General features: G+C 45.1%; 1 protein-coding gene across 3 annotated transcripts in view; it reads right to left on the reverse strand.

Moving 5' to 3' along the window:
• Positions 1-25216, reverse strand: part of LOC114105005 (calcium-dependent secretion activator 1) — a 471729-nt gene that overhangs the window by 182267 nt on the left and 264246 nt on the right. For all 3 annotated transcript variants that reach the window (XM_034637086.2, XM_034637078.2, XM_034637084.2), the window contains exons 7-8: positions 17598-17709; positions 8012-8151 (exon numbers count right to left, since the gene is read on the reverse strand). In XM_034637086.2, coding sequence (XP_034492977.1) covers positions 8012-8151; positions 17598-17709 — 252 coding nt within the window. The remainder of the gene's footprint in view (positions 1-8011; positions 8152-17597; positions 17710-25216) is intronic.

Consider the following 25216-nt stretch of genomic DNA (forward strand, 5'->3'; position numbering starts at 1 on the left):
GTGCGGTACCTGGAGCAGATGGCAGTTCTGTGGTTGCAGACACACAGGTGGCTCTCCCTTCGAGCACCTCTCCCCGCAGCCTGATCTCTCTGTGTGTACCCTTTACTTTCTCTTTGGATTGTCTGGAGATGCGGAAATTTGGATTTGTCTTCGATAAATCCGCATTCCAGTATTGTGCATGGCAGTTGGGTCTACTGATTATATCTCAGATTGGGGGAAATCCCTAAGTGTGAATTCTTTCTTTCTTTCTTTTTTTTAATTGGAGATGGACACATACATTTATTTATTTTTATGTGGTGCTGAGGATTGAACCCAGTGCCTCACACGTGCTAGGCAAGTGCTCTACCACTGAGCCCCAACCCCAGCCCCAACCCCAGCTCCTAAGTTGGGATTCTGTTCCTGTCATTAACTCTCCTTTGGCTTACCTGCCCCATGCCTCAGTTTTCTGAGCTGTAAAATGGGAATAACACAACACACAGTATCACAGGTTGGTTGAGAAGATTTATGGAGTTTATGTGAGTCCAGGGTTTAGTGCAGTGAGATCCCATAGATGTCAGTCTTTCCTGTTGCTATGCTCATGTTCATAGCAGCAGAAATGGTAGCCGTGGTAGAAAGAGCACAGAGCTATCAATTTTATAAAGGGTTCACTTTGGGACTCCTTATTTGAATTTATATTCGGCTTTTGGGTGTACATCTGTTGGGAAATCAAGCAAGGTTTGGTTTTAGAGCTCTGAGTCATATTTTACACCCCAATTCCAATCTATCCTTTTCTTGTAGCATCTTATGAAAGCCATGCCAGTGTGTCATTGGCATCTCTGTCATTTGCCGAGGGTATCTGAGCTATGTGAGAGGGAGCTAGCGAGGACTAAAAAGAGAAGAGGAAGACGGGTTTGGGTTGAACTTATATCCTAGAGTTTTGAATCCCCCAAAGTCACTGAGTGATGAAGGATTACCCTGTCCTCAGTGTCCCTCTGCCCTGGAGCAATGTGTCAGGGAAGCACCATGGTGATGCTTGTAACTTTTTATTTATATACATACATACACACACACACACACACACACACACACACACACGGACAGTCTTGGTTTGTGTGGTGTTTGTGAACTTCATATGGCAGCATAGATCTGCTCATTAAGAATCTACTATGCTTAGCAACCACCTTGCACGTGGTGGGTGCTTAGTAACTACTCATGGAAAAAATGGCTTATGGTGCGTGTTCTTTTAGGATTTTTTGGCATGAGCATCATTAAGTGCAGGGAAAGGACATTTCCCAGAATCATCTGCTTCTGGCACTTATGCAGGTCAGGATGGCTGAAGGGGACATGGAAACCAGAGATGGGCCAATATTTCATCGTGAGGGGACCTGAAGTCAAAAGTCGCTGGCATTGGTGCTCTTCTGGTCTGGGTGGAGAGTGTGGCCTGGCCTTGAGGGAGGAATGGCTGCATTTGCTGTCACCATGTCCCTGTGCCACCATAGTGCCTGGAGCATCATAGGGGCTTTTGAGAAAGGGTCTTTCATTTTTCTTTTTTCATTTTTTTTTGCAGGGGGTGGGTAGTGGGGGGTTGAACTCAGGGCCACTCAACCACTGAGCCACATCCCCAGCCCTATTTGGTATTTTATTTAGAGACAGGGTCTTACTGAGTTGCTTAGGGACTTGCTTTTGCCAAGACTGGCTTTGAAATCGTGATCCTCCTGCCTCAGCCCCCCAGGCTGCTGGGATTACAGGTGTGGGCCACCATGTCTGGCTTTCTTTTCTTCTTTATGACTTCATGATTTAATTTTTTAGATTTATTTTTACTTGATATACAAATTATATCTATATCTATATCTATATGTGGTATATATACCCAGATGTTTTGAAATAGGTACACATTGTGGAATGGCTAAGTTAGATTAATTTGTGATTATTTCACATAATCATCATTTTTTAATAGTGGGAATACTTACAAAATACTCTCAGTGATTTTCAAGTGTACCATATGTGATTATTAACCAAAGTGACCATGTCATATAACAGATCTCTTGATCATTGCTCCTTGTTAGAAATTGCTTATGAGAATTTCTTTTAAGGAGAGAGGTCACAGTGAGACAGGAACTCACTTGGGATGCTTCCTGCTCATTTATGGGAGTGCAGGAGAAGAGGGAGGGTCGGGAGGCTGTAGGTGCCTCACTAGTGGGACAGCTGCCCAGCAGGAAGAAGAATGGGTTGGGGAAGAGAGTGCAAAGGGATAGGACAAACAACACAGATGACAGCTTCCACTACCACCAACCACTCTTGTGTGGCTCCAGCCCTTACCATGCATCAAACCTTGCTCAAGGTGCCCAATATGGAGTAACTCATTTAATCCTTACCACAACTCATGAGATAAGCACCATGCTACCTCCATATTATGCTGAGCAAAAGGAAGCTCAGAGAAGTTCAGCAACTTGCCTAGAGCTAGGAAGTTGTGGTGCCAAAGATTCCATTCTGGGCACTTTTGACCTGATTGGCATTGAGAAATAATAGCACAATAAAGAAAGTAAGATAGAATCTTGAAATTATTCATTTATTTCAAAAGGAAGTAGAAAAGGGGGTGGGGTGGGGGAGAAAACAAGATCTGATGGGACAAAGAAAACAAATAGCAAGATGACAAATAGCAAACTGATAAATTTAAACCATGTCAGTAATCACATGAAATATAAATAGGCTAAATATATCAGTCATAAGATCCGGAGATTCAGATAAGGTTTAAAAAGCTAGACCCAACTCTATACTGCCTACGAGAGAGACACATTTGAACTCTAAAGACAGAAAACAAAAAGCAAAAGATAAAAAAGGATTCCCCATGCTAAAGTTAGATTTTGGAAACCTAACTTCCACTTCCACCTGTCCCACAAAGTAAATTTAAGAGAGGGTGTTGCCAGGGATGGAGAAGACCATTTCATAATGATAAAGAGGTCAATTCATCAAGAAGAAATAATCATTTAAATGCTCAGGCATCAAATAGCCAAGCTCCAAAATGCATGGAACAAAAATGAACAGGGTGGCCAGAAGGAAAAAAAAAAACACAAGAATCCACAATCACAGTCAGAGATTTTGATAGCCTTCTCTCAAGAATTGCTAGAAAATCAGGAAGAATATAGAATATGTGGACAACAAGGTAAAAACCATTTGGTATGGCATTTAGAGTTAGGAAGTTAACCAGGGAGATAAAATCGAATCCTGAAAATCCAGGTAGTCTGGTTTGAGTGTCTCTTGCCAGCAGTCCTGGTGTCCCAGAGACCCACGGGGAGGACAAAGGACCGGGATGGTTTTGAAGGACAAAGAATCCTAGAGCAGAGGCACAGTTAGGAAAACAGAAGAGGAAAGGGGGATCTTAACGATGGAGGGCTCTATACTCTGTCTCCTTTGAGGCTTGCTAGCACGTAGATGGAAAATCAGAATATCTGTGACTGACTCTTGGGTGGTGGACTGTGGTTCTTTGAATGAACCCAAAGCAGAGCCACGTGGAACACTGTGATTTAGTCCTTGGTTAAGATGGAACTGAGAGGAGTAAACAAATGTAGACCCAGGACTGAGGCTCACTCCCACCTGGGCAAGTCCTGTTACCGTGTTATCCCTCCGTTTCTCTATCTGTCAAGTGGAGGATTCATTCATTCACTTATTTTTCTATGCAACCAATAGTCAATTAGACTTTTGCAAGATAATCAAACCCTGTATGAGGTATTGCGACCAAAGGAGACAAGTGTCCCTTCCAACAAGGAACTCACAGCCTAGTAAGGAAGGAAGACAATAAACTAGTGAACAAAGAAACACGAGGGATAGGGTAGGGTAGGATAGGACAGGAGCACTGGTAAAAGCAAAGGAAGAAAAGGCGGGAGAGAGGGGAGACATGACCCAGGGGGCCAAGGGGACATTCTGAGAAGATGCAGAGATGTGCAGAGATCCAGGTGAGCCATAGGGACGTCCGAATGGAGGAAAGGGGACATCCTAGGCAGGGGAAACAGGAAGGGCAGGGGTCCTGATGGGAACCTTTTTGGGGAGGTCCAAGGAGGCCAGGGGCTGCAGTAGTGATCAAGGTCAGCAATGGGGGGCCTTGTAGCCATGGTAACAGTGCTGGTCCTTACTTGGAATGAGATGGGGACTCATGGGAGGTTTCCTAGCATTCAGATGCCAGGATCAGGCTCCTATTTTTTTTTTTTTTAAACCACCATGGCTTCAGAGTAAGAAACAGAGTGCAGGCAAGCCAAGTAAGGAACAGGGGAACAGCTCAAGTGAAGGGGAGAGGGGAAGGGGGCGCAGGGCCCAGTGCAGAGAAGGAGATGGGGACGGGTGGGGAGCTCTAGAAGATCCTGAGGGTGGAGCGAACAGAACTGGATGATGGATGAGACGTGTGGTGAGAAAGAATGAGACTTGTCAAAGAGGACTCCAAGGTGGTGGGTCTGAGCATGTGGGTGGAGGGAGGGGCCATTTTCTTAAGATGGGGGGGCAATCTTTCCCAATTCCTGTAAAGGCTGTCTCAGGGATGAAATGAGAAAGTGGCTGTGAAGACACTTCTGGAACTTGAAAGCACCATCTGGATGAAAAATTAGAAAGATGAAAAATTAGAAAGCCACTTTGAAGTTGTTAATTCTCAAATGTGCCCAGATACCTCTGTTCTAAGACCAAAAGAAAGAAAGAAAAAAAACAGTGTTGATTTTTCTCATTGGCATTTTTATCTTTAATAAGGTTATTCTAGATGGATCCGTGGTTCATTCAAGGATCTGTTTCACTTCATCGAGGAATATTTCACAGTAATTCTGATTTTCATCTTATGTGTTAAAGTGGATATTATATATATATATATATATATATATATAATCTTAGCCATGCTTCTTAAAAATTCCCCCACCTCTCATTTTCTAAGCTGTGATGTTGCTTTGATAATTTTATCACCCTTCCCCACATAATAGGACTCAATAAAACTATTTTAAGCTTAAATGAAAAAAAGATATTGTCCATGAACATTTTTTATTTTTCCCTGAATCATTCCTCATGCAGCTTAGGGTGTTCACCCCTGATTTAGGCCACCTTGGGTCTGATTGTGTTTTTAAGGAACTCATTGTTCACTTTCAGAGCTATTTTAGGCTCTCTTGGTCACTTTAAAATGGCGGCCTCGGCAGACAAATTAGTTATGGCATCTGACAGAAGGAAGCTGTATATTTTTTCAGTTGTTTAGAACAACAAGGTAGCCTGAAACACATTAATTTTTACAAATGAGTCAACAGAAAAATTCCGAAGTCCAGATCGATTAATTCAGTTTTCAACACTGTGAAGAAAGAGAATGTGGGAAGTGGGATTGTCCAGTGGGGACACTAATACCCATGCCAAGTGTTGCTGTGGAGAATAGTGTTTGTGAAACTCCTAGTTCAGTGTTTTAGTGGGCCCAGGCTACAGGGTGAGGTACCGATTCTTTTAAGGAAATTAAAAAGAAGCAGTTGAGAGGACAGATCTACTCATCCACATTCTTATTCTCTTGTCTACCATTCTCTCTTCCATCTGCCATTTCCTCCTTGTTTTTCTCTTTCCCATTCACTCCTGCTCACTCATACTCTGGTTCCTTTAGCAAATGTTTACAGACTCCGTTTTAGTTAGCTTTTTCATCATTTTGACCAGAAGACTTGAGAAGAACAAGTAGAGGAGAGGAAGTGTATTTGGGTCTCATGGATGGTCAACTCCAAAGCTCTTAGACTAAAGTGAGGCAGAAGGGAGGTGTGGTGGAGGAAAGCAGCTCAGGTCATGACTCAAGAAGGGAAGTGGGTGGAGGAGAGAGAGGGAGAGAGAGATTGATTTGCTCACCAGGGACAAAATATACACCCCAATGACCCACCTCCTGCAGCCGCTCCCTACCCATCTTCAGTTACCACCCAGTTAACCCCTGTGAGGGGATTCATGGGGATTCATCCACTGATCACAATCTAATCATTTTGCCTCTAAACATTCTCACATTATTTCGCACATGAACTTTTGGGGGACACCTCATATCTAAACCATAACAGAGTCTTTATGAACCCAGGTTTTGTTAAGGTTGCAGGATCTTTTGTTGTGGACAGGAAATGAATACTATAGGAAGTGAACAGAATACTCAATTCCTTTGTCTTGAAACTAGGATATTGACTCTTGAAAGGGAAGTGGTGTTAGGGAGAAATGCCATTAATGTTTCTGGAATATATGGAAGGAGTGTGATGGGGAGAAGAAGAGCTGACCTCAAGAAAGCTTTCTGAGATGCCATTTTGATTGAAGAAAGGCTGGCTGAAGTTCCTCAGGAAGGACCAACTGTATACTCTGGGCCTGGCCCACTCCCCCACATCCTCCTCATGACATAATCCCATCTCAGGCTCTGGGAATAATCTGGTCTCAAGGAAGTTCAATGCAAATTCTCCAAGGCCAAACTGAAGCCTGGGTTCTGTTCTGTTCCACATCTCCAGGTTACACGTGGCCCTGCTCTCTCTGGAGTCTTCTGGACCTGAACCCTTCTGTGCCCTGATTGGCAGGTAGCTATCTTTTCCTGGCCTCTCTGGATTTGGTTGCTCCCAAGAACATGGAGGCCCTAGGGGGAGGTCCCTGTTCTCTCCTCTCTGACTGCATTCTGTGGTGGGCTCTCCTCCAAGGGGATGTTCTCTTCCTGTTCTGGTCACACCCTCCTGGACTCCACATGAACTTCTGTTTCAACTTGCTTTAATCCATGGTTAAGCCTTGATCTCAGGTGTCTGAATTCCCCAAGCCTCCACTACAAACAGATAATCCTCAGTTTTCATGGTGGGGTTACCACTTCTAGCCCTATCCTAAGTGAATTCATTAAAAAAAAAAAAGGAAAAGAATTAAGGGGACATTTCTGGTGACCAGAAAGGCCAAGCAGAATGAAAGCTGGTTGGCCAATAGCCCCTGCAGAGCACTTGATAAACGTCCCTAGGTCACTACACAGCACAACTGTTCCCAACTTATTTAATAGGCCACGTCTCAACATAGGCCCAGTCATCAATAAACACTTCCTCACGCAGCTTAGGCTGTTCACCCCTGATGTAGGCCACCTTGGGTCTGACTGTGTTTTTAAGGAATTCATTGCTCACTGGTGGCTTTGTAAAATAAAACCATATTTTACCTATTCTTGTCCTATTCTGTCCTCCTTGAACTTACCTAGTTATTCATTCCACTCCAACCTCTAAGATAATGAAGATAATCACAATTTTTCATTATTTTTTTGCTCATTCATTTCTATGTGACAGCAAACCCTCAGAAAGTTCCAGTGGGAACTGACCTCCTCAACATGGCTATGGCAGCTGCTCCCAGCTCACTGGGGCAGTTGCTGACCAAGGGGCACAAGTGGGTGATTTGTAGTCTGGATGAGCTCTAGGCGTGTGACAAGGGGCATGGGACCCAGAAGAACTCCCCACACTAGACCCCTTCGAATGCTTCCTGTAGGGTTTGAATAGTACTGAAAATCCTCTCAGAGGAAGAGAAGGAAATTATTCTCTGTTGATGGCGAAAAAGCCAATACAGAGATCATCAGAAGTGAGGAAGCTCAGAGTGACTTTCACAGTCAAATTTTTTGGTTTTGGATTTAACCCAGGGACACTTAACTACTGAGCCACATCCCCAGCTCTTATTTTATTTTCTATTTAGAGACAGGGTCTCACTAAGTTGCTTAGGGCCTAAGTTGCTAAGGCTGGCTTTGAACTCAAGATCCTCCTGCCTCAGCCTCCCGAGTTGCTGGAATTACAGGCATGCACCACTGCACCTGGCTTCCCAGTCAAATATTTTAATAACCTCTCATGAATGTTTTCGACTTCCTTCCATGTGGTTCTCTGAAGATCAGTCTTGTATTTGTTTTGTTCATTTTTTTTTTTTTTTGCAGTGCTGGGGATGGAACCCAGCCAGGGCTCTGCACCTGCTCTCCTGCTGAGCTACGTGCCTAGCCCTCATTTGACTTCTGTCTTGGAAAAGGAGTGGACACATGTCCCACATGACCACATGGGGATGAGACACTTACCCAGAGTGCTTCATGTTTTGGGGCTTATCCATCCGGACGGCAAGTTTGATTTTGAGGTCTTGATCAGGGCAGTTTTTGGAGACTGTCATTTTGTGCCACTCAGACTGTTTGGGGCTGTTTGGGGTGGGATGGAGGATGACCTGTAGGGAACAAAGGGACAAATGTGTTAGTGGGACAATACAAGCATCACGATGGGCATGTTTTTGTGGATCAGAGACTTTGCTGCTGAGATGTGGAGTGACGTGTCCAGGTCCCACAGCCAACGTGTCATCTACTCACAGAGGCTGGCCAGGCCTGAAGACAGACAGGGCATTCTCTTGCTCCCTTCTCTCTTTTCCTGGCCAAGTTTGTTAAAAAAAAAAGTAAGGATCATGACTTTTGTGATTTTTTGTTGCTTTTCCAAAGTTGAAAAACACAAAGGAAACCCTGATCAGAGAATGGTGTTATTACCATCATCCAATAATATAGATGAATGAAAGAGGTCAAGCTAGAGACCACTTCTACTCCATTACTTTCTTCCTTCTATATTCTCTCTCTCTCTATATGTGTGTGTGTGTGTGTGTGTGTGTGTGTGTGTGTGCATTTTAATTGTAGAATATTATATATTCATTTTTTTTATACGGTGCTGAGGATCAAACACGTGCTAGGCAAGTGCTCTACCACTAAGCCCTCTCCCCCCCATTCTTTTTTTAAATATTTTTTTTAGTTGTAGATGGACACAATACCTTTATTTTGTTTATTTAATTTGTTTATGTGGTGCAGGGGATCAAACCCAGTGCCTCACGAATGCCAGGCAAGTGCTCTGCCACTGAGCCACACCCCAGCCCCTCCCATTCTTTAGGATATCTTTTACTCTTGCAAGAAGAGAAATTCCTCAAAACCCACAGAGGAAAATAGAAAGGATGTTATCAAATAGATAAGAAGTGTTAAGATGGCGAGAAGGAAGTCAGGTGTGGTGGCGCACACCTGTAATCCCAGAGGCTCAGGAGGCTGAGGCAGGAGGATCGTGAGTTCAAAGTCAGCCTCAGCAAATTAGTGAGGCCCTAAGCAACTTAGAAAGGCCCTAAGCAACTCAATGAGACCCTGTCTCTAAATAAAATATAAAAAAGGGCTGGGGATGTGTCTCAGTGGTTCAGCCACTTGGGTTCAATCCTGCCCCCCACCCCCGGCCAAAAAAAAGTAGATGTAGACAAGGGAAAGGGGTCTTTTAAGGGTCACAAGTCAGTCAGCCCAATTCACCTGGACTGGCAATCTTGTCCCACACCATCCAGCTTTGCCCTGGCTTGGAAGGAGGCATAGGTAGCTTGGTGAGAGATCAGCTCCAGGAAAATGCTTTTCAGAGGCACACATCAGAGATGGCTCTTAGACCTGGGTGTCCTACCTCGGTTCTCATTGCCTCAGAGGCTGGAGGTGACAGAGAAGTGGACAACCTGGGCAATCCACTTTCTCACTCTGGTTGTCAGAAACCAGACAGAATCTGCAGAACATGCAGTCGGGGAGGAGTGGAGTCGCTGGAAGAGCTACGCTAAGGAAACATGGGCACAACAAACACTGGGCTCTGTCTCCTGCGATGGCAGCACGCCCAGCTTTGTTCAGGTGGCTTGGGCTGTTTTCAAAGCATCTATTTTCCCCAGGTGCAGGGAAAGCAGGTTCCTTTCATGGGCTCCTTTCCCCAGTGGAGAGGGTTAGAAGAGACTCGAAGTCTCAGCAGTGGACACTCTGGCCTTCCTGGTCCAGCCTCAGCTTTGCTCAGTCCTGCCAGCATGGTCCGTGCTTGGAGGACAGGTGCACATGGCCTTCCCTGTGACCTGAATAAGGGCTCGGAGAAGGGGACTGGGGCAGAAACACGGCAACGTGCTTCCATTGTGTGATATTTCCACCCATCTCTCTTTGGGGCCTGACCCTTTTTTCCATTAACTTCCCTCTCGATGATGAAAGAAAATTGATAACTTCTTGCAAAACACAAAATTCCAGTTTCCCCAGTGTTTTATGATGTGGTTGAAACAGAAGAAGGCCTGGAGTTCCAGATCAGTGGCTGCCAAAGATGTTTGATCAAGCTCAACTTCAGGGAAATATTTTTTGAGCAATGAGCTCAATACCCAGATGCCAACATTTAACATTAAATTTGTTTACTTTGTATTCGTATACTACCTTATCAGATGTATCAAAGATAGACACAAATGTAGAAATTTTAAAATGATGGGATAGAGATCAAGAAAAAAAATCCCTAATTTCTAGTACACTTGGCCTTCTGTATCCTTAGGTTTCGTTTTGATGGATTCAATCAACTAAAGATTGAAAATGTTTGGGAAATAAATCTGCACTCAACATGGTACAGACCTTTTCTTGTCTTTCTTCCCTAAACATTACAGAATAGAACAACAGCTATTTACATAGTATTTACATTCTATTAGTGTTATGGTGTGGATGTGAGGTGTCCCCCAAAAGCTTAAGTGTGAGATGATGCAAGAAGGTTCAGAGGAGAAATGACTGGGTGGTGAAAGCCTTAACCCAACCAGTGAATTAATCCCCTGATGGGATTAACTGGGTGGTGGCTGGAGGCAGGTGGGTGTGGCTGGAGGGGGGGCATTGGGGGCGTGGCTTTGGGGTCTCTATTTGTCTCTGGAGAGTGGAGTCTCTCTCTGCTTCCTGATCACCATATGAGCTGCTTCCCTCCACCACACTCTTCCTCCATGATGTCCTGCCTCCCCTCGAGCCCGAGGAGTGGAGCCTAGTGGAGCCTGCTGTCTATGGACTGAGACCTCTGAAACTGTGAGCCATCAAATAAACCTTTCCTCCTCTACAGTTGTTCTGGTCAGATCCTTTAGTCACAGCAGCTAAAAAGCTGACTAAAACAATTAGGTAATATAAGTAATAGATGGTTTAAAGCAGATGAAAAGTAGGGGATATGCAAGCAGCACACATTTTACACAGGAGACCTGAGCATTCAAAGATTCTGGTATCTGCAGGGGGTCCTGGAACCAGGCCCCAGGTACTGAGTGATCATTGCTGGTCATTGTGGCCATGTTCTATGGTGAGCTATATTTTAAGGGATCATCTCTATTTAGGGCAAGGTGCATTGTTAATGACACTGGGTGTAAACCCAATAGAGTAAATCCCTATAGTTCTGGGAGTCTTCTAAATACTGTCATACCATCCTGACGGACAGCCTGTCCTCCCTGGTCATGCCCTGCAGGCTGAATCTGGGTGGTGACTCTGGCATCTTTTTTATTTTTCCTAAACTTGCATTACTAGTGTCACCTTCAAATCAGAATCCCCTGCTTGTGATCTTTTTAGGCCTTTTGATCATTCTGTGAGGGTTAATTGGACAACTATGTGTAAGTGTCTAAGTTCACAAAACTGGCACTAGCAAACCTCTCCGGGCCAATATGTCATAGGACAAATGATGGAAATGAAGAGGAACTCGGGGTGTCATGGCATTGGGAAGACCTCTCCCTTCCCTTAAGGATGCCCACCTGTCACCCTACAATGCATTCCAGATCTGGAGTCCTGACACTTTTGGAGATGGGAAGAGGGAGCTGCTGGACCCAGTGAAGCTGGCCCCCTGTCCTGAGCTAGTTTGGCCCAGGAGTGGCCAGGTTGGGAGGTAATGAGTGGCAGGGAAGGGCTGGTGGGAGCAACCCAGGCAGGCAGCAGGAAAGGTCCTTGGCTGGCTTCTCTGCTCCTTCCCACTTGGCAAAGTAGGACAGGAGCGGTACCCTGGGCACCCGGAGCTCATTAACAAGCCTCCCACCATATGGATCCTGGGCGCGTGTCCCACCAGCAATATGGTGTCCATTTAAGATGCAAATGGCTGCCGCTCATTCCTGGTCGCTCCACAGTGACCTCCTTCCCCTCCCTGTGGTCACTCCCTGGGGAGACCTCTTCTGCAGAGTGGGTGGAGAGATGAGGTCACTGCGGTTCTCTTGCATCTGGGTCCCCACCCTTGACCGCCCCTGTATAAGCGTCAGCCCTGTTGAGTGATGAGGGTCCTTCTGGGGGCATGGGAGCCCTGGGCAGATCAGACACCTCATCTGCACATTCCAGGCTGCTAATCAAGCACTTTGTCATCTCAGCCAAGGCCCATGTGTGCTGGGCTTTGATGTGGGGTGGCTGGTATGGCGACCACAGCCCCCCTGCAGTAGGCTGCACCCCAGCCAGCTGCAGCTTCTCCTAGTCACCTGGGCATGTAGTGGAACCGGCTGGGGACTGCTTTACTCTGGGCCCTCACCTGGCTGATTTCCACAGCTGAGCCTGGATCTCTCTCCCTACCTGTTTGCACGCCCTGGGAAAGGCATCCCTGCTCCTCAGACTGACTTCTGCCCACTTACCACACTGCACAGAAATTTCTGGATTTTATGCCTGTGCCCTGTGAGCTCTGAGAGGCTAATGATTTTTGCTTGCTTTTATCCCTGCTTACTCGGCACACGGCACTAATGATTAGGCACAGCAGGCCTGCAATCATATTTGTGGAAAAAAAAGTTTGATAACATTGCAGTGTTGGCTTGGGTATGGGGAAACAGGCACTCTCTCATGCCTTTTGTGGAGGTATAAAATGGCATATGGACAGTTTGGCAGTAACTGTTAAATTCAAATTGTGTTCAGCAAAATATTTCTTTTGAAATTCATCTTGTAGGCATATGCAAGAAAAAATAAATAAATTTGAGGCTACACACCAAAGCATTCTTTATGCACCCAAAGATGAAATAATCTAAAAATTCATCAACAGAAGATGTATTGAATGAAATATATCTGCACAGTGGAATACTATACAGCCATATAAAAAAGAACTGGGTCACTATGGGTTGCAATGGACTCATTTCCAAATATGCTGATGTTCCAACTGATGGATAGGGCAGTAGTTATAAAGTAACTTTCAGTTGTGCTTTCTGTTCTTAAATAGAGGAATGCACACACACACATGCTATGAATGTATGTGCAGATAATATTTTGGGAAGAATATGCCAGGAATTGCAAAAAAAAATTTTTCATTTTCATTGCAAAAAACATTTTCATTGTGGTATCTGGTCAAGGTGAAAGAAACTGTTATGGTTTGTATTTGAGATGACCCAGAAAAGTTCATGTGTAAGACAGTGCAGGAAGGTCCAGAGGAGAAATGACTGGGTGGTGAGAGCCTTAACCCAACCAGTGAATGAACCCCTGATGGGATTAACTGGGTGGTGGCTGGAGGCAGGTGGGTGTGGCTGGAGGAGGGGGCATTGGGGCGTGGCTTTGGGGTCTCTATTTGTCTCTGGAGAGTGGAGTCTCTTTCTGCTTCCTGATCACCATGTGAGCTGCTTCCCTCCACCACACTCTTCCTCCATGATGTCCTGCCTCCCCTTGAGTCCCGAGGAGTGGAGTCTGCTGCCTAGGGACTGAGAGACACTGTGAGCCTTCAAATAAACTTTTCCTCCTCTAAAACTGTTCTGGTTGGGTCCTTTAGTGACAGTAGCGAAGAAGCTGACCAAAACAGGGATCATTAGTTTCCACTAGTATCCATTTTTATTATTTTTAAACCATCTGCATGGATTATTTCTTCAATTAAAATAGTTAGCAAAGAAGAAACAGACTAAAAATGGTTGAATGGATCACTTGGATTTGCAATGTAATTCTGCTACCACTTGATAGAATCAGCACACAGAAGCACTCTCCCATAGGGTACCCAGAGTAACCTCACCTAAAAAAAGACAGCAATGCCACACAGGTGGCACATGCCTGTAATCCCAGCAGCTCTGGAGGCTGAGGCAGAGGCTGAGGCAGGAGGATTGTAAGTTCAAAGCCAGCCTCAGCATAAGCGAGGCCCTGAGCAACTCAGTGAGACCCTGTCTCTAAATAAAATACAAAATAGGGCTGGGGATGTGGCTCAGTGGTTGGGTGTCCCTGAGTTCAATCCCTAGTATCCCACCCCTCAAAAAAAAGACAGCACTGCTGTCTCCCCATGGAGCTTTCTCAGTCCAGCGGGGTCAGCTCTCCCTCCCGGTCTCATTGGGGATCAGTCCAGTGGAGGATGTGGGCAGAGGGCTGCCGTGGTGCCCAAGGTCCATGGCGGTGAGGACTGGCATTTGCTCAGAGAGATCGTGTGTGGCTTTGGAAGGCCTGGGAGGTGGGGAAGAGTTTTTCAGGCAGAGGGCCAGCCCCTGGGGAGGAGAAGCACTTGGCTCATCTGACCTGTCCAGGTGCCGGTGGCAGAGGGTGCCCAGCCAGCAGGAGGAGGCAGGCAGGCCAGCCCCATGAAGATGGTGGACGTTTCTTAGGCGTGAAGCAAGTGTCAATCATTCAGGAACAAGTGGCCGTGTGGTCCGGGGCAAGCTCGTGGCCTCGGCCACCGCAGAGCCTAGGGCTTCACCACTGCAGAGCGTCAGTGTGGCGTAGGGAAGGTGCCCTGGAGTTGAGCTGCCTCCATTCCTCGTCAGCTACTTAACCCCCCCGGGACTCCTGTGCTTCTCTGCACCAGTGAGACTGGGGAGAAGTCCCTGCCTCGGTGGGCACACTTGTGAAGGGTCCCTGAGGGGCTGAGCCTGGCCTGTGGGGCGTGGAGGATGCACAGGCCCCTCCCTGACCTGGGGGCTCTGGGGGCCCCTCGCCTCCCACAGGAATCAGTTCTCCCATCTATACTACAAAGAATTTGAAGAACTCATGGCTTAAACTCTCCTGAGAGGACATGATGGGGAATCAGGAAAGTGCCTGTATCACCTGTATTGCTGCATTTGTAGACCATTTCCTGGGCACCCTGTGTTCTGTGCAGCCCATCTGGGGACCCAAGGGGAGTCTCCCTGAACTGGACAGTTCCATGCCTCTCTGCCAACACCCATAGGCTGGATCCTGAGAGTCTCCTGATTTTTGACATCTGCCTTCATGAGAAAAGAGAAGGAAAAGACAAAGACAGCCTGCTTCTCCCGCTCTGTGTCCCCACGGACAGAAGTGAACACCTGTCACTGCTCAAAGGAAACAGCTAAGCCCTTTCTTTCAGTCCCCTCCTTTCTGGGGAGGGACACTGTTTCTGCTCTTAGCCTTATTTACTTTTTGTTTGGCCTCCGTCTGTGATCTGTGTTTTAGAAATATGATTCCAGGGAAAACCTAGAGATGAAAGGAAGGAAAAATCACAGACACAAAGGGAAGGAAAAGGAAAGCACAGGAAGTGAGGTCTGGCTGGTCCCGCCAGGTGTGTGTGCCACGTGCATCTGGGGGTGCCCACCTTTCTCTAGATGATAGACCAGAGATGCAGAGAGGATGCCTTCAGGAGGGATTATGCAGCCAACCAATATGAATGAACCCTAAATCGTTTCCCCTAAATTTCATATATTGAAGATATGTAACCACCAACATGTCTGTATCTGGAGATACAGATAAATGAAGCTAAATGAAGCCGGGCACAGTGGCACACGCCTGTAATCCCAGCAGCTTGGGAGGCTGAGGCAGGAGGATCGAGAGTTCAAAGCCAGCCTTAGCAATTTAGTGAGGCCCTAAGCAACTCAGTGAGACTCTGTCTCTAAATAAAATAATAAAATATATTTTTTAAAAAAAACCTGGGGATGAGGCTCACTGGTTAAGTGCCCCTGGGTTCAATCCCCAGTGCCAATAGAAAAAAAAAAAAAAAAAAAAGCTCAACAAGGTCATAAGGATGGGGTCATAATCTGAAGGATTGGTGACCTATTTATAAAAAGAAGATGTGTCCCATCTCCCACACAGGGAGAAGGTGCCCATCTATAATCCAGAAAAATGAACGCTTCCCAGAAAGAGAAACTTCCTCTTTTTGGGGGGTGCTGGGGATTGAACCCAGGAGCACTCAACCACTGAGCCCCACCCCCAGCCCTGTTTTGTATTTTATTTAGAGACAGGGCCTCACTGAGTTGCTTACAAGCTCGATAAGTTGCTGAGGCTGGCTTTGAACCTTCAATCCTCCTGCCTCAGCCTCCAGAGCTGTTGGGATGACAGACTTGAGCCACGGCACCTGCCCCTTCCTGACTCTTGATTTAGGATGCTCTGGATTCCAGAACTGTGAGAGATTACATCTCCCTGGGTCAAGCCATCCAGTCTGTGGTATTTTGTTATGGCAGCCCAATACAAAATAACAAAGAAACAAATCATTGAAAGTATAAACAAAGAAACAAATCATTGAAAGTCTCTCTGCTGCACACTGGGTATTGGGTGGAGAACAAAATAGTTTACGTTCCTATTCCCAAGGAGCTTTTAGAATTCACTGGGGGAGACAGAGACCAAGATTTCTGAGTTCCCCCTTTCTGTCTCATCAGTGGAGAAGGTGGGCAGAGGGATGCTGTGGTGCAGATGGCAGTCAGGAGAGGGCTCTCCAGAGACTGGCATTTACTCAGGGAAGGCATCTATGCCTCTGGAAGACTCGGAAGAAGCCATGTGGGGTGATGGAACAAATTAAGCCAGCAAGTGACAAATCCAACATCTGAAAGTATTGGCTGCTGCTCGGTGCAGATCAAAAGGCGGGATGAAAAGAGAGGTGTCTCTAGGATCCCAGTGGTCCCCAAGCGGGTTGGTACCACCTCTTGGGGATGTTTCAGAACATTGTAGGACAGTTTGGTTGACAAAATAAATGAGGCTGGCATTGAATGGGTGGGGCCTGTTCAACATTCAGGGAGGAGTGAGATGCTCCTCTGGAAGGAGGAGCTGGCCTGTGTCCCACCTGACTTTTGAATACTGCCATCAGATATGAACAGGGATGGAAAAAACTGCTTACAAGAAACTCAGTCTACATTCTGCCTCCGATACTTCAAATCAAAGCACGTTTGGCATATTGCCAGCGAAATGAGGGACATTTTGCCTGGAGTTGCTCACCACTGCATTCAATCAGTTTACTGGTGCTCAGCACCACTCCATAGTGGACTTGGTAGCTGTCACCTTCACGGTGACTCTCCAGGTGGGGTCAAGCAAACTACTGCTTCTTAAGGACTAGAGTATTTTCATTTTGAAATTTTTTGGGGAGGTACTGGGAATTAAACCCAGGGGCTCTTGGCCACTGAGCCCCATCCCCAGCCCTTTTCGTATTTTATTTAGAGACAGGCTCTCACTGAGTTGCTTAGAGCCTCACTAAGTTGCTGAGGCTGGTTTTGAACTTGTGATCCTCCTGCCTCAACCTCCTGAGCCTCTGGGATTACAGGTGTGTGCACCACACCTGGCTTCACTTTGAATTTTTGTTTACTACTAATTTGTCCCCCTTCCCCTGCTTTTATGCCATTATGTTAATGTTAACATTGTTAAATGAGTATATAGCTATAATCTGAGAATTGTATATGATGATAGTCAAGGGCATTACAAATTTTTGCTTATAAAGGGTGGCTGGGCCCAATGATGTTGAGAATCCCTTCTTTATCTTCTCCAATGCATACTCTTGTTAGTTCAGGTTTATAGAGGAGAACCACCTGAGGTTCAGAGAGGTTGAGGGACCTGCCCAAGGTCACACAGCTCATGTAGAGTAGAGGCTAGGATTTTCAATCCCAAAGCTGGGCCTCTCAGAACTTGGCAGTGCTGCTTCTTGGCGACCTATGTGTTGGATACACAGCCAGAACGCCAATTCTGTGGAGCTCTTTTGGATACCTCTTATGACAGGAGCACTTACCCGCCCGAGCTCCTTGTCCTCCAAGGCCAGGACACCTGTGCTCTCTGTGAACAGCTTCACCTTCACCGCGGGCAGTGCGTGGGTCGTGGAGAAGTCACCCTGGGTGCCCCAGCTGTGGACAAAGAATCAGAGAGGTCAGTGTGGAATCTTCCTTCTTTCCTTAGGCTGAGTAAATGCAGGATGGCCGTCACACCCTCCTGCCATCCTCCCCAAAGCTACCAGAGAGACAAAGCATTAGTTAACTTATTAGGCAAAGGCAAAGACAGATACTTAGAAACTCTCCAGGGTCTTCACAGAGCACGGTAAGGAATCACTTGGAATGAGCATGAAATCAAGTTGGTGAGAACTTTCCCCCATGTATTTGCTACAGCTACACATTATTCCAGGGCATCTATTAAAACTTTCTTTCATCTTCTGGATCTCTAGTCCTTGGAAACTAAAGTTTTAAATTTTGAGATGAGGCTTCACTTTAGCCAAAGTCTCATTGTAAATGTGACTTTGGGGAGGTGGGAGCCCCATTTCCACTGGCACTTGGAGATGAGTTTAAAAAAGAAACAAGTGACTGGGTATGGTGACACAGCCTGTAATTCCAGTGACTCTAGAGGCCGAGAAAGGAGTATCACAGGTTAGAGGCCAGCCTCAGCCATGTAATGAGACTCTATCTTAAAATAAAAAAATAAAAAGGACTAGGGATTTAGTTCAGTGGTGGAGCACCCCTGGGTTCTATCCCCAGTAGCACCCCTCCACACCAAAATGGAATGAATGGAGATCTATCCTGTTAACTTGAAAGAGGGATGGAAAGTTCAAAGATAAGAATGTGGAACTGACAATCCCTGCTCTGTGTGTGAGGATCTGCATCTCAGCCTGGTTTACCAGGAAATGGGATGGAGTGCGGGGCTTGGCTCCCATGAGTCTCTGAAGGCCCCACATAGGTGCCTCTTCATTTTCCCATCATTGTCAGACAGAGAATTCACCTTCACTCATTCTGTATCTGCAGTTAGAGAGACCTTCTGGGAGTGGTAGCTAGAGAGCACTGAGCCCTTGCCCTAAACCCTTCCATGCCTCTGCACGTGGTTTACAATCCAGACCCGCACTAGGACCTCCCAGTCATCCACTCCATTTTTACAGGCTTCTGATTCTTCTGCCTCAGGCCCATGACATGTGTGGCCCCCTCAGTTGGGAATGTCTCTCTCTACCCTACCCTTCACTTGGCTACCTCTCTGAGGCTCAGCCAACATGTCACCTTGGATGTCTGTGTATCTGTCAATCTAAATTGGTTCCAGATTGAAACCCTTTAGCATACTGTTTCATTTTGAAGCATAAATTCCTTCCTAAGATGTTTCTTTTTTATCTCTGTTAGTAGCTGCAACCTGCTAGTTTGCTTCTGTAATCACACTTGCTCAGCAGCTGTGGAAGGAACCAGAGAAAGGCAGAGGGATCAGGCTCCTTGCATGAGAAAGTCTTGAAACCTGGAAGTCTGTACTGTATAAAAGATAGTGGGAGCAAAGGGTGGTGCTCACTGGGTGTGGTGTCACATGCCTGTAATCCCAACAGCCTGGGAGGCTGAGGCAGGAGGATAGCAAGTTCAAAGCCAGCCTCAGCAAAAGCAAGGCCCTAAGCAACTCAGTGAGACCCTGTCTCTAAATAAAGTACAAAAAAGGGCTGGGGATGGGGCTCAGTGGTCAAGTGCCCCTGAGTTCCATCCCTGGTACCCCTCCCCATAAAAATGGGTGGTGCTCAGCCTTTGGAGAAGACTCGGCTGAGCCAGTACCCATGCTAAATAAGCCTTGCTCTTCTGCATCTCCAAGGGCCATTTGTCTCTTTCCAGTGCCATGCTTTTCTGTAACAATTTCTCATTTCACATTCTAGCAATCATTGGGTCTGCTTAACTTGTGTGATAGTTTAATAGCAGAACCCGTGCATACTCTGTAAGCTCTAGGACTGCAGGGACCATATATGTTTGGTGCATATTGAATACTCAGAACTCAGCACAGTGCCTGACACATAGGAGATGTGATAAATGTTTGCTGAATGAATAAATGATGCAAAATGTATATTCATTTACAGAACTAGGAAAGAGTAGAGCTACATTTTATATGGAACTTTTTCACTTCCCCTCATTAAAATAATTTCTATATTGTAAAATATTTATTAAAACATTATTTAAATGACATCATAATATCACACCTATGGATACATTATAGTTTTTTTTCTTTTTAACCCTGGTTCTTTCATTGAAATTCAGTTGGATATTAGCTTTTGATTTTATCACTAATTATTTCTTTGGGATACAGACCCAGAAGAGAGACATCTCTTCATTCACCAGCAAACGTTCAGAGCTCTTACGATATCGCAGGAACTGTGCGCATACATAGACACTGTCAAGTCTTGGGATACCTGTTTCCAAAAACCTTTCCAGGAAGGCAGTGACTATCTTCTCCATCTGGGTGTGAGAGCACTAATCAAAGGGTCTCCTCCTGGCCCACCCTGGCGTCATTCCTCACCTATCTTCTGCCCTGTTTTGTCATTATTAGGTTCATGGTATTTCTTTGGCGACTAGTGAGCTTGATATCTTACCCTGTGCTTGTTGGTTGTTTGTATCTCTTCCTGTGTCAACTGTGGAAACCTAACTCCTAGTCTCACTGTTGCACTCCACCAAGTTGATTCCATTGACTGAACTAAAAGACAGAGAGTGTCTATGGGGAGTCAGCAAGTGAGCCTCAGACTGTGGGGAGCCAGGTGCCCCAATGAGAAACCACAACAGTCACAATGGCAACTGGGAGCAGACACGGAGGCGGGCCCAAGACTGAACAGAGAGACAGGTTCCAAGCCCAGCCGCAGAGTGGCTCAAGTACAGACAGAAACTCCTACTGATGGTTTGTCAGATTCTGCAGCACGTCCCTAAGAGAAGGGGACCTCTGTTCTAGCTAAGGTCACATAACAAGCTTTTGAACCGGACATCTTTAGCTCAAACCTTGGCTTAGTTACAATGTAAACTTGGGTATCTGGGACAAGTGAATTAACATTCCTGTACTTCAAGTTCCTCAGCTATAAAATAAGCTCAGTTCACAGAGTAGTTGTAAAGGCTCAGAACAAGTGGAGAAACCAACAAATTTTGGCTACCTTCTTTACCCAAATTAACTGTGTGCTTGAATAAAGCAGGTGTCATTTACATTTGTGTCATCTATCTAATACATGTTTGTCCAGCACGTCTTAAGTGTTGAACCCCACACAAATAAAGCAAGATGGACACTGACATTCCTACTACACAGGTAAATGCAATTACGACAGCTGCCCTATGACAGGTGAGAAAACTAAAGAGAAACGCAAGGTCTGTTTTATTCCAGGGAATCGTGACCGAACTGGAGAAAAAGGCAAATCTCTTAATTCCCAAGTTATAGTTCTTACTGATATTATTGTCATAATTGTCAGTGATAAGCCTTACTAGTGATCAGCAGTATTGATGACAAAGTGACTATTCATTTATTATTTGTGATTAATTAGACTATCAGTCTCTTTGAGCCTTCATCACACTGGGTCCTGGGGATGAGAAAACATGCCCCTGGAAGCCAAAAGAGTTCTGGAATGAGAAGCTTTACACTACGCCATACACGTGACAGAAGTCCAGTGTCCCAGGGGGCATACCACCCTGTATCCTCATGATACTGTCTTTGGCCTGGTTTGTAAGGATCTCCTGGCCTGCTGAGCACTTTGCCTGAAGTCCTGTTGCCACCCAAGCATGCTCTGCTCCTTAGGCAGGTAAATGTAACGTGACTCAGACTCCAGGGTAATGCAAGGCTACTGAGGTCCTGCCCACTGGACAGAATTCAAGCCACCGGAAGTTACCTGACAGCCTCCTGCAACCTGACACCAAGTCACTTTTCCTTTCTACCAGGTCTGCAGCAATATTTTTGTCTTTCTGCCACGAGCCTTGGTTCACCCAAATTATCTATCAGACTTAGACATAGTGAGCTGGCCCAGGGAAGCCGACATAAGGAGACCCTCTAGCCTAATCAGGACAGGCTATGTAATCTTTGGGGCCCTGTGCAAAGTAAAAACACATGAAAAAAAAAATGCTATGAAAGATTCTTTTCCTCCGCTCAAACGCATGCTTCATTATCACTGGATGTTACTTACGAACATACCTTCAGAGATACCATTAGCAAGAATTGCAATGTGGAAAAAAAAAAAAAGAATTGCAAGATGGCAACAAACCAGATGTGGGTCCCTTATAACTGGTGCAGCTGTGTGGTTGCATGCCCATAAACCCAGCTCTGAGCCAGATGCCACCCCACTGGTTAGCCTGGACCAACATCGGCCATGAAAGTGGGAATTGTTTGCTCCTAGCTGGTCATTGGCTTCTGTGGAAGCCATTTCTGGCTCCTTTGTGTCAATGATTCTTGGGAGAATCTGCCAGGCTTAATTATCCTTTTCTGTCCCTCTCCCTTTAGAGGAAAAAGTCAGAAAAATGTCCATTCTTTGTCTGTTCTAGCTACAGAGAGACCTGGATTTCTTTTTTCTTTTTAAATAGTAAGACAGCAAGGATCTATCCAGATTACTGTGTTCAAGGCACAGATACTTATCTCTAGTGTCTACAGTCATGGGTACATTACGTCTTTTGCAACCCTCTTAGCAGTCTATGAGACGTCCACTGAGGCTCACAGAGTCTAGGGAGTGTGCCCCAGGTCACACACAGGGAGTGAATGGCAGCCTGATTTCACGTTCTGAGACTGTCACCACACTGCCACCCTGGGTCCTTTTTGTCTTTGCAGTGAATAGCAGTTTCTGTTTAAGATTGCCGGGACTCGGGGCCACTCTGACTTCTAACTGTGGATTTATTTCCCATGTTCAATACACCTTATAGAGTGCAACATTGGTCGTAGACAAATTAGCCAGGGAAGGAAGCATCAGAAACCTTGGTCTTTGGTGGGACCACACATGAATAAATGATCTATTTCTCAATGCTGCTTGTTTCTCTGCCCATCTCTTTCCTCTTGCTGTAGCCACGAAGATGAATTTCTCTTTTAGTGAAAATTTTCCAGGATTGGAAGGCAATTGCAATTTTTTTTTTTGGTACCAGGGATTAAACCAAAGGCACTTAACCACTGAGCCACACCCCCAGCCCTTTTTAGTATTTTATTTAAAGACAGGGTCTCACTGAGTTGCTTAGCACCTCCCTAAGTTGCTAGACTGGCTTTGAACTCACCATCCTCCTGCTTCAGCCTCCTGAGCCACTGGGACTACAGGTGTGGGCCATGGCACCCATATAGGATTGCATTTTGATTTGAGAAGATTAGCAGTTGATAATGTTTATTGCAAGCCCAGGCTGGAACAGGTAGCTAACTTTTCTCTGAACACAAGGTAGAAAAAGTAAAATGGGTTAGGTCTCCTTCTTCTATGTTTCTATCATATCTGCCTCTTTATGGGAAGCTTATAAAGATGTTAAAAATGGCCACCAATTATTGAGTGCTTATGGTTTGCCAGACTCTGGGATTAGGGTTTATCATGGATTATCTCATTTAATCTTTCTGACAGGTCAACAAAATACATTCCTTTTTATCCCCCCTTTACAAATAGAAAGACTTGGGTTTGAGAAGGTTAAATAACTGGGCCCGGATTTCAGGAACTGGGCTTTGAAATCAGAATTTCTAATCTCAAAGTCGATGCATTGAACCATAGGCCTTTTTATGCTCTAGGTAACTCCCAACACAGTATTCAAGTATGGTTTGGCAATGATCTGTGCATTCATCTGTCTCCTTCTCTCCAGGGTGAATACCTTGGGGTAGAAATAATTTTCTTAAAACCCTGTACTCTGCACAGGGCCTGACACACAATAAATATTTATTTAGTAATAAATTCAGAATATCCATGTCACAAAATTCAGGGGCTGGCGGAGAGATGGGATAACCAAGGATGTGACCGATTCCTTCAACAGAGTACTTCTATCTCCTTGAAGACTTGATATTTGTTAGGATCAGCCCAAGTCTTTGGAGTGCATGCAGTGAATGCTCTGAATGTGACCGCTCTCTGAGGAGCCAGGGATGAGCCTTTGAGCTCAGACAATGGTTGTCTCATGAGGCCAAAGGCCCGCAGCTCTGTGGATACCAATAGCTCCAATGCTAGGAAATGCTACCAGGTCATACAATGAGCTATTGTTCTGACATCTGGTCTTTCCACACACAAGAACATAAGCAAAGACCATGGAAATGCCCACCCACGTGGTACCTCCAAATACCAAGGTGTGTGTATTAAGATGTGTCTATTCTAAATAAATAATTTTTGTAAAAATTTGGAGACTAAATAGATGAATAGCACAGTGGACTACAAGTACCACATGGCCTTAGATGACAGACACTCTAACTTCTGTTGCTTAGGGGTTAAGCCTCTAATGAGCTTTTCATTGAAGAAGTCTTTTCTTAATGTCTACCATGAGCAAATTACTCTATGAGGTAGTCTTGCAGGTCCAAAAGGGTCCTCATGTTTATGACATTCCACTTTGGGAGATCCCATGTGTAGATAGTGGTAACACTTAAAAGATAGTGAGCCTCAGGTTTTACACATTTTTAAAATTTGTTTATTTTATTTGTTCTAGTTAGTTTCACATGACAGTAGAATGCACTTTGACACATCATACATAAATGGAGTTTAACATCTCATTCTTCGTGTTGTACATCATGTAGAGTTACCATGGTCATGTAATCATAAATGCACATAGGGTAATGTCCGATCCATTCTACCATCCTTCCTACCCCATATTAACTCCCCTCCCTTCACTCCCCTTCTCTAAGCCAAAGTCCCTCTATTTTTCCCTAGCCATCCTCTTATGAATTGGCATCCACCTATCAGAGAAAACATTTGGCCTTTGGTTCTTTTTATTGGCTTATTTTGCTTAGTGTGATAATCTCCAGCTCCATCTCCTTACCAGTAAATGCCATCATTTCATTCTTCTTTAAGATTGAGTAAATATTCCATTGTGTATATATACCACATTTTCTTTATCCATTCATCTGTTGAAGGGTATCTAGGTTGGTTCCATAGCTTAGCTATTGTGAATTGAGCTGCTATAAACACTGATGTGGCTGTGTCACTATATGTGCTGATTTTAAGTCCTTTGGATATAAACCTAGGAGTAGGATAGCTGGGTCAAATGGTGGTGCCATTCCTAGTTTTCTGAGGAATCTCCATACTGCTTTCCATAGTGGTTGCACTAATTTGTAATCCCACCAGCAATGTAGGAGTGAACCTTTTCCCCACATCCTCAACAACATTTATTGTTGCTTGTATTCTTGATGATTGCCATTCTGACAGGATGAAATCTTAGTGTAGTTTTGATTTGCATTTCTCCCATTGCTAGAGATGTTGAACACTTTTTCATATATCTGTTGATTGACTGTATTTCTTCTGTGAAGTTCCTGTTCAGTTTCTTAGCCCATTTATTGATTGGGTTTTTTGTTTTGCTTTTTTTTTTGTGTTGAGTTTTTTTGAGTTCTTTATATATCCTGGAGATTAATGCTTTATCTGAGGTGCATATGGTAAAGATCTTCTCCCATTCTGTAGGCTCTCTCTTCACGTTCTTGATTGTTTCCTTTGCTGTGGAAAAGCTTTTTAGTTTGATTTCA

This window comes from Marmota flaviventris, chromosome 1 (genome assembly GCF_047511675.1).
Source record: "Marmota flaviventris isolate mMarFla1 chromosome 1, mMarFla1.hap1, whole genome shotgun sequence".
Lineage (NCBI taxonomy): Eukaryota > Metazoa > Chordata > Mammalia > Rodentia > Sciuridae > Marmota > Marmota flaviventris.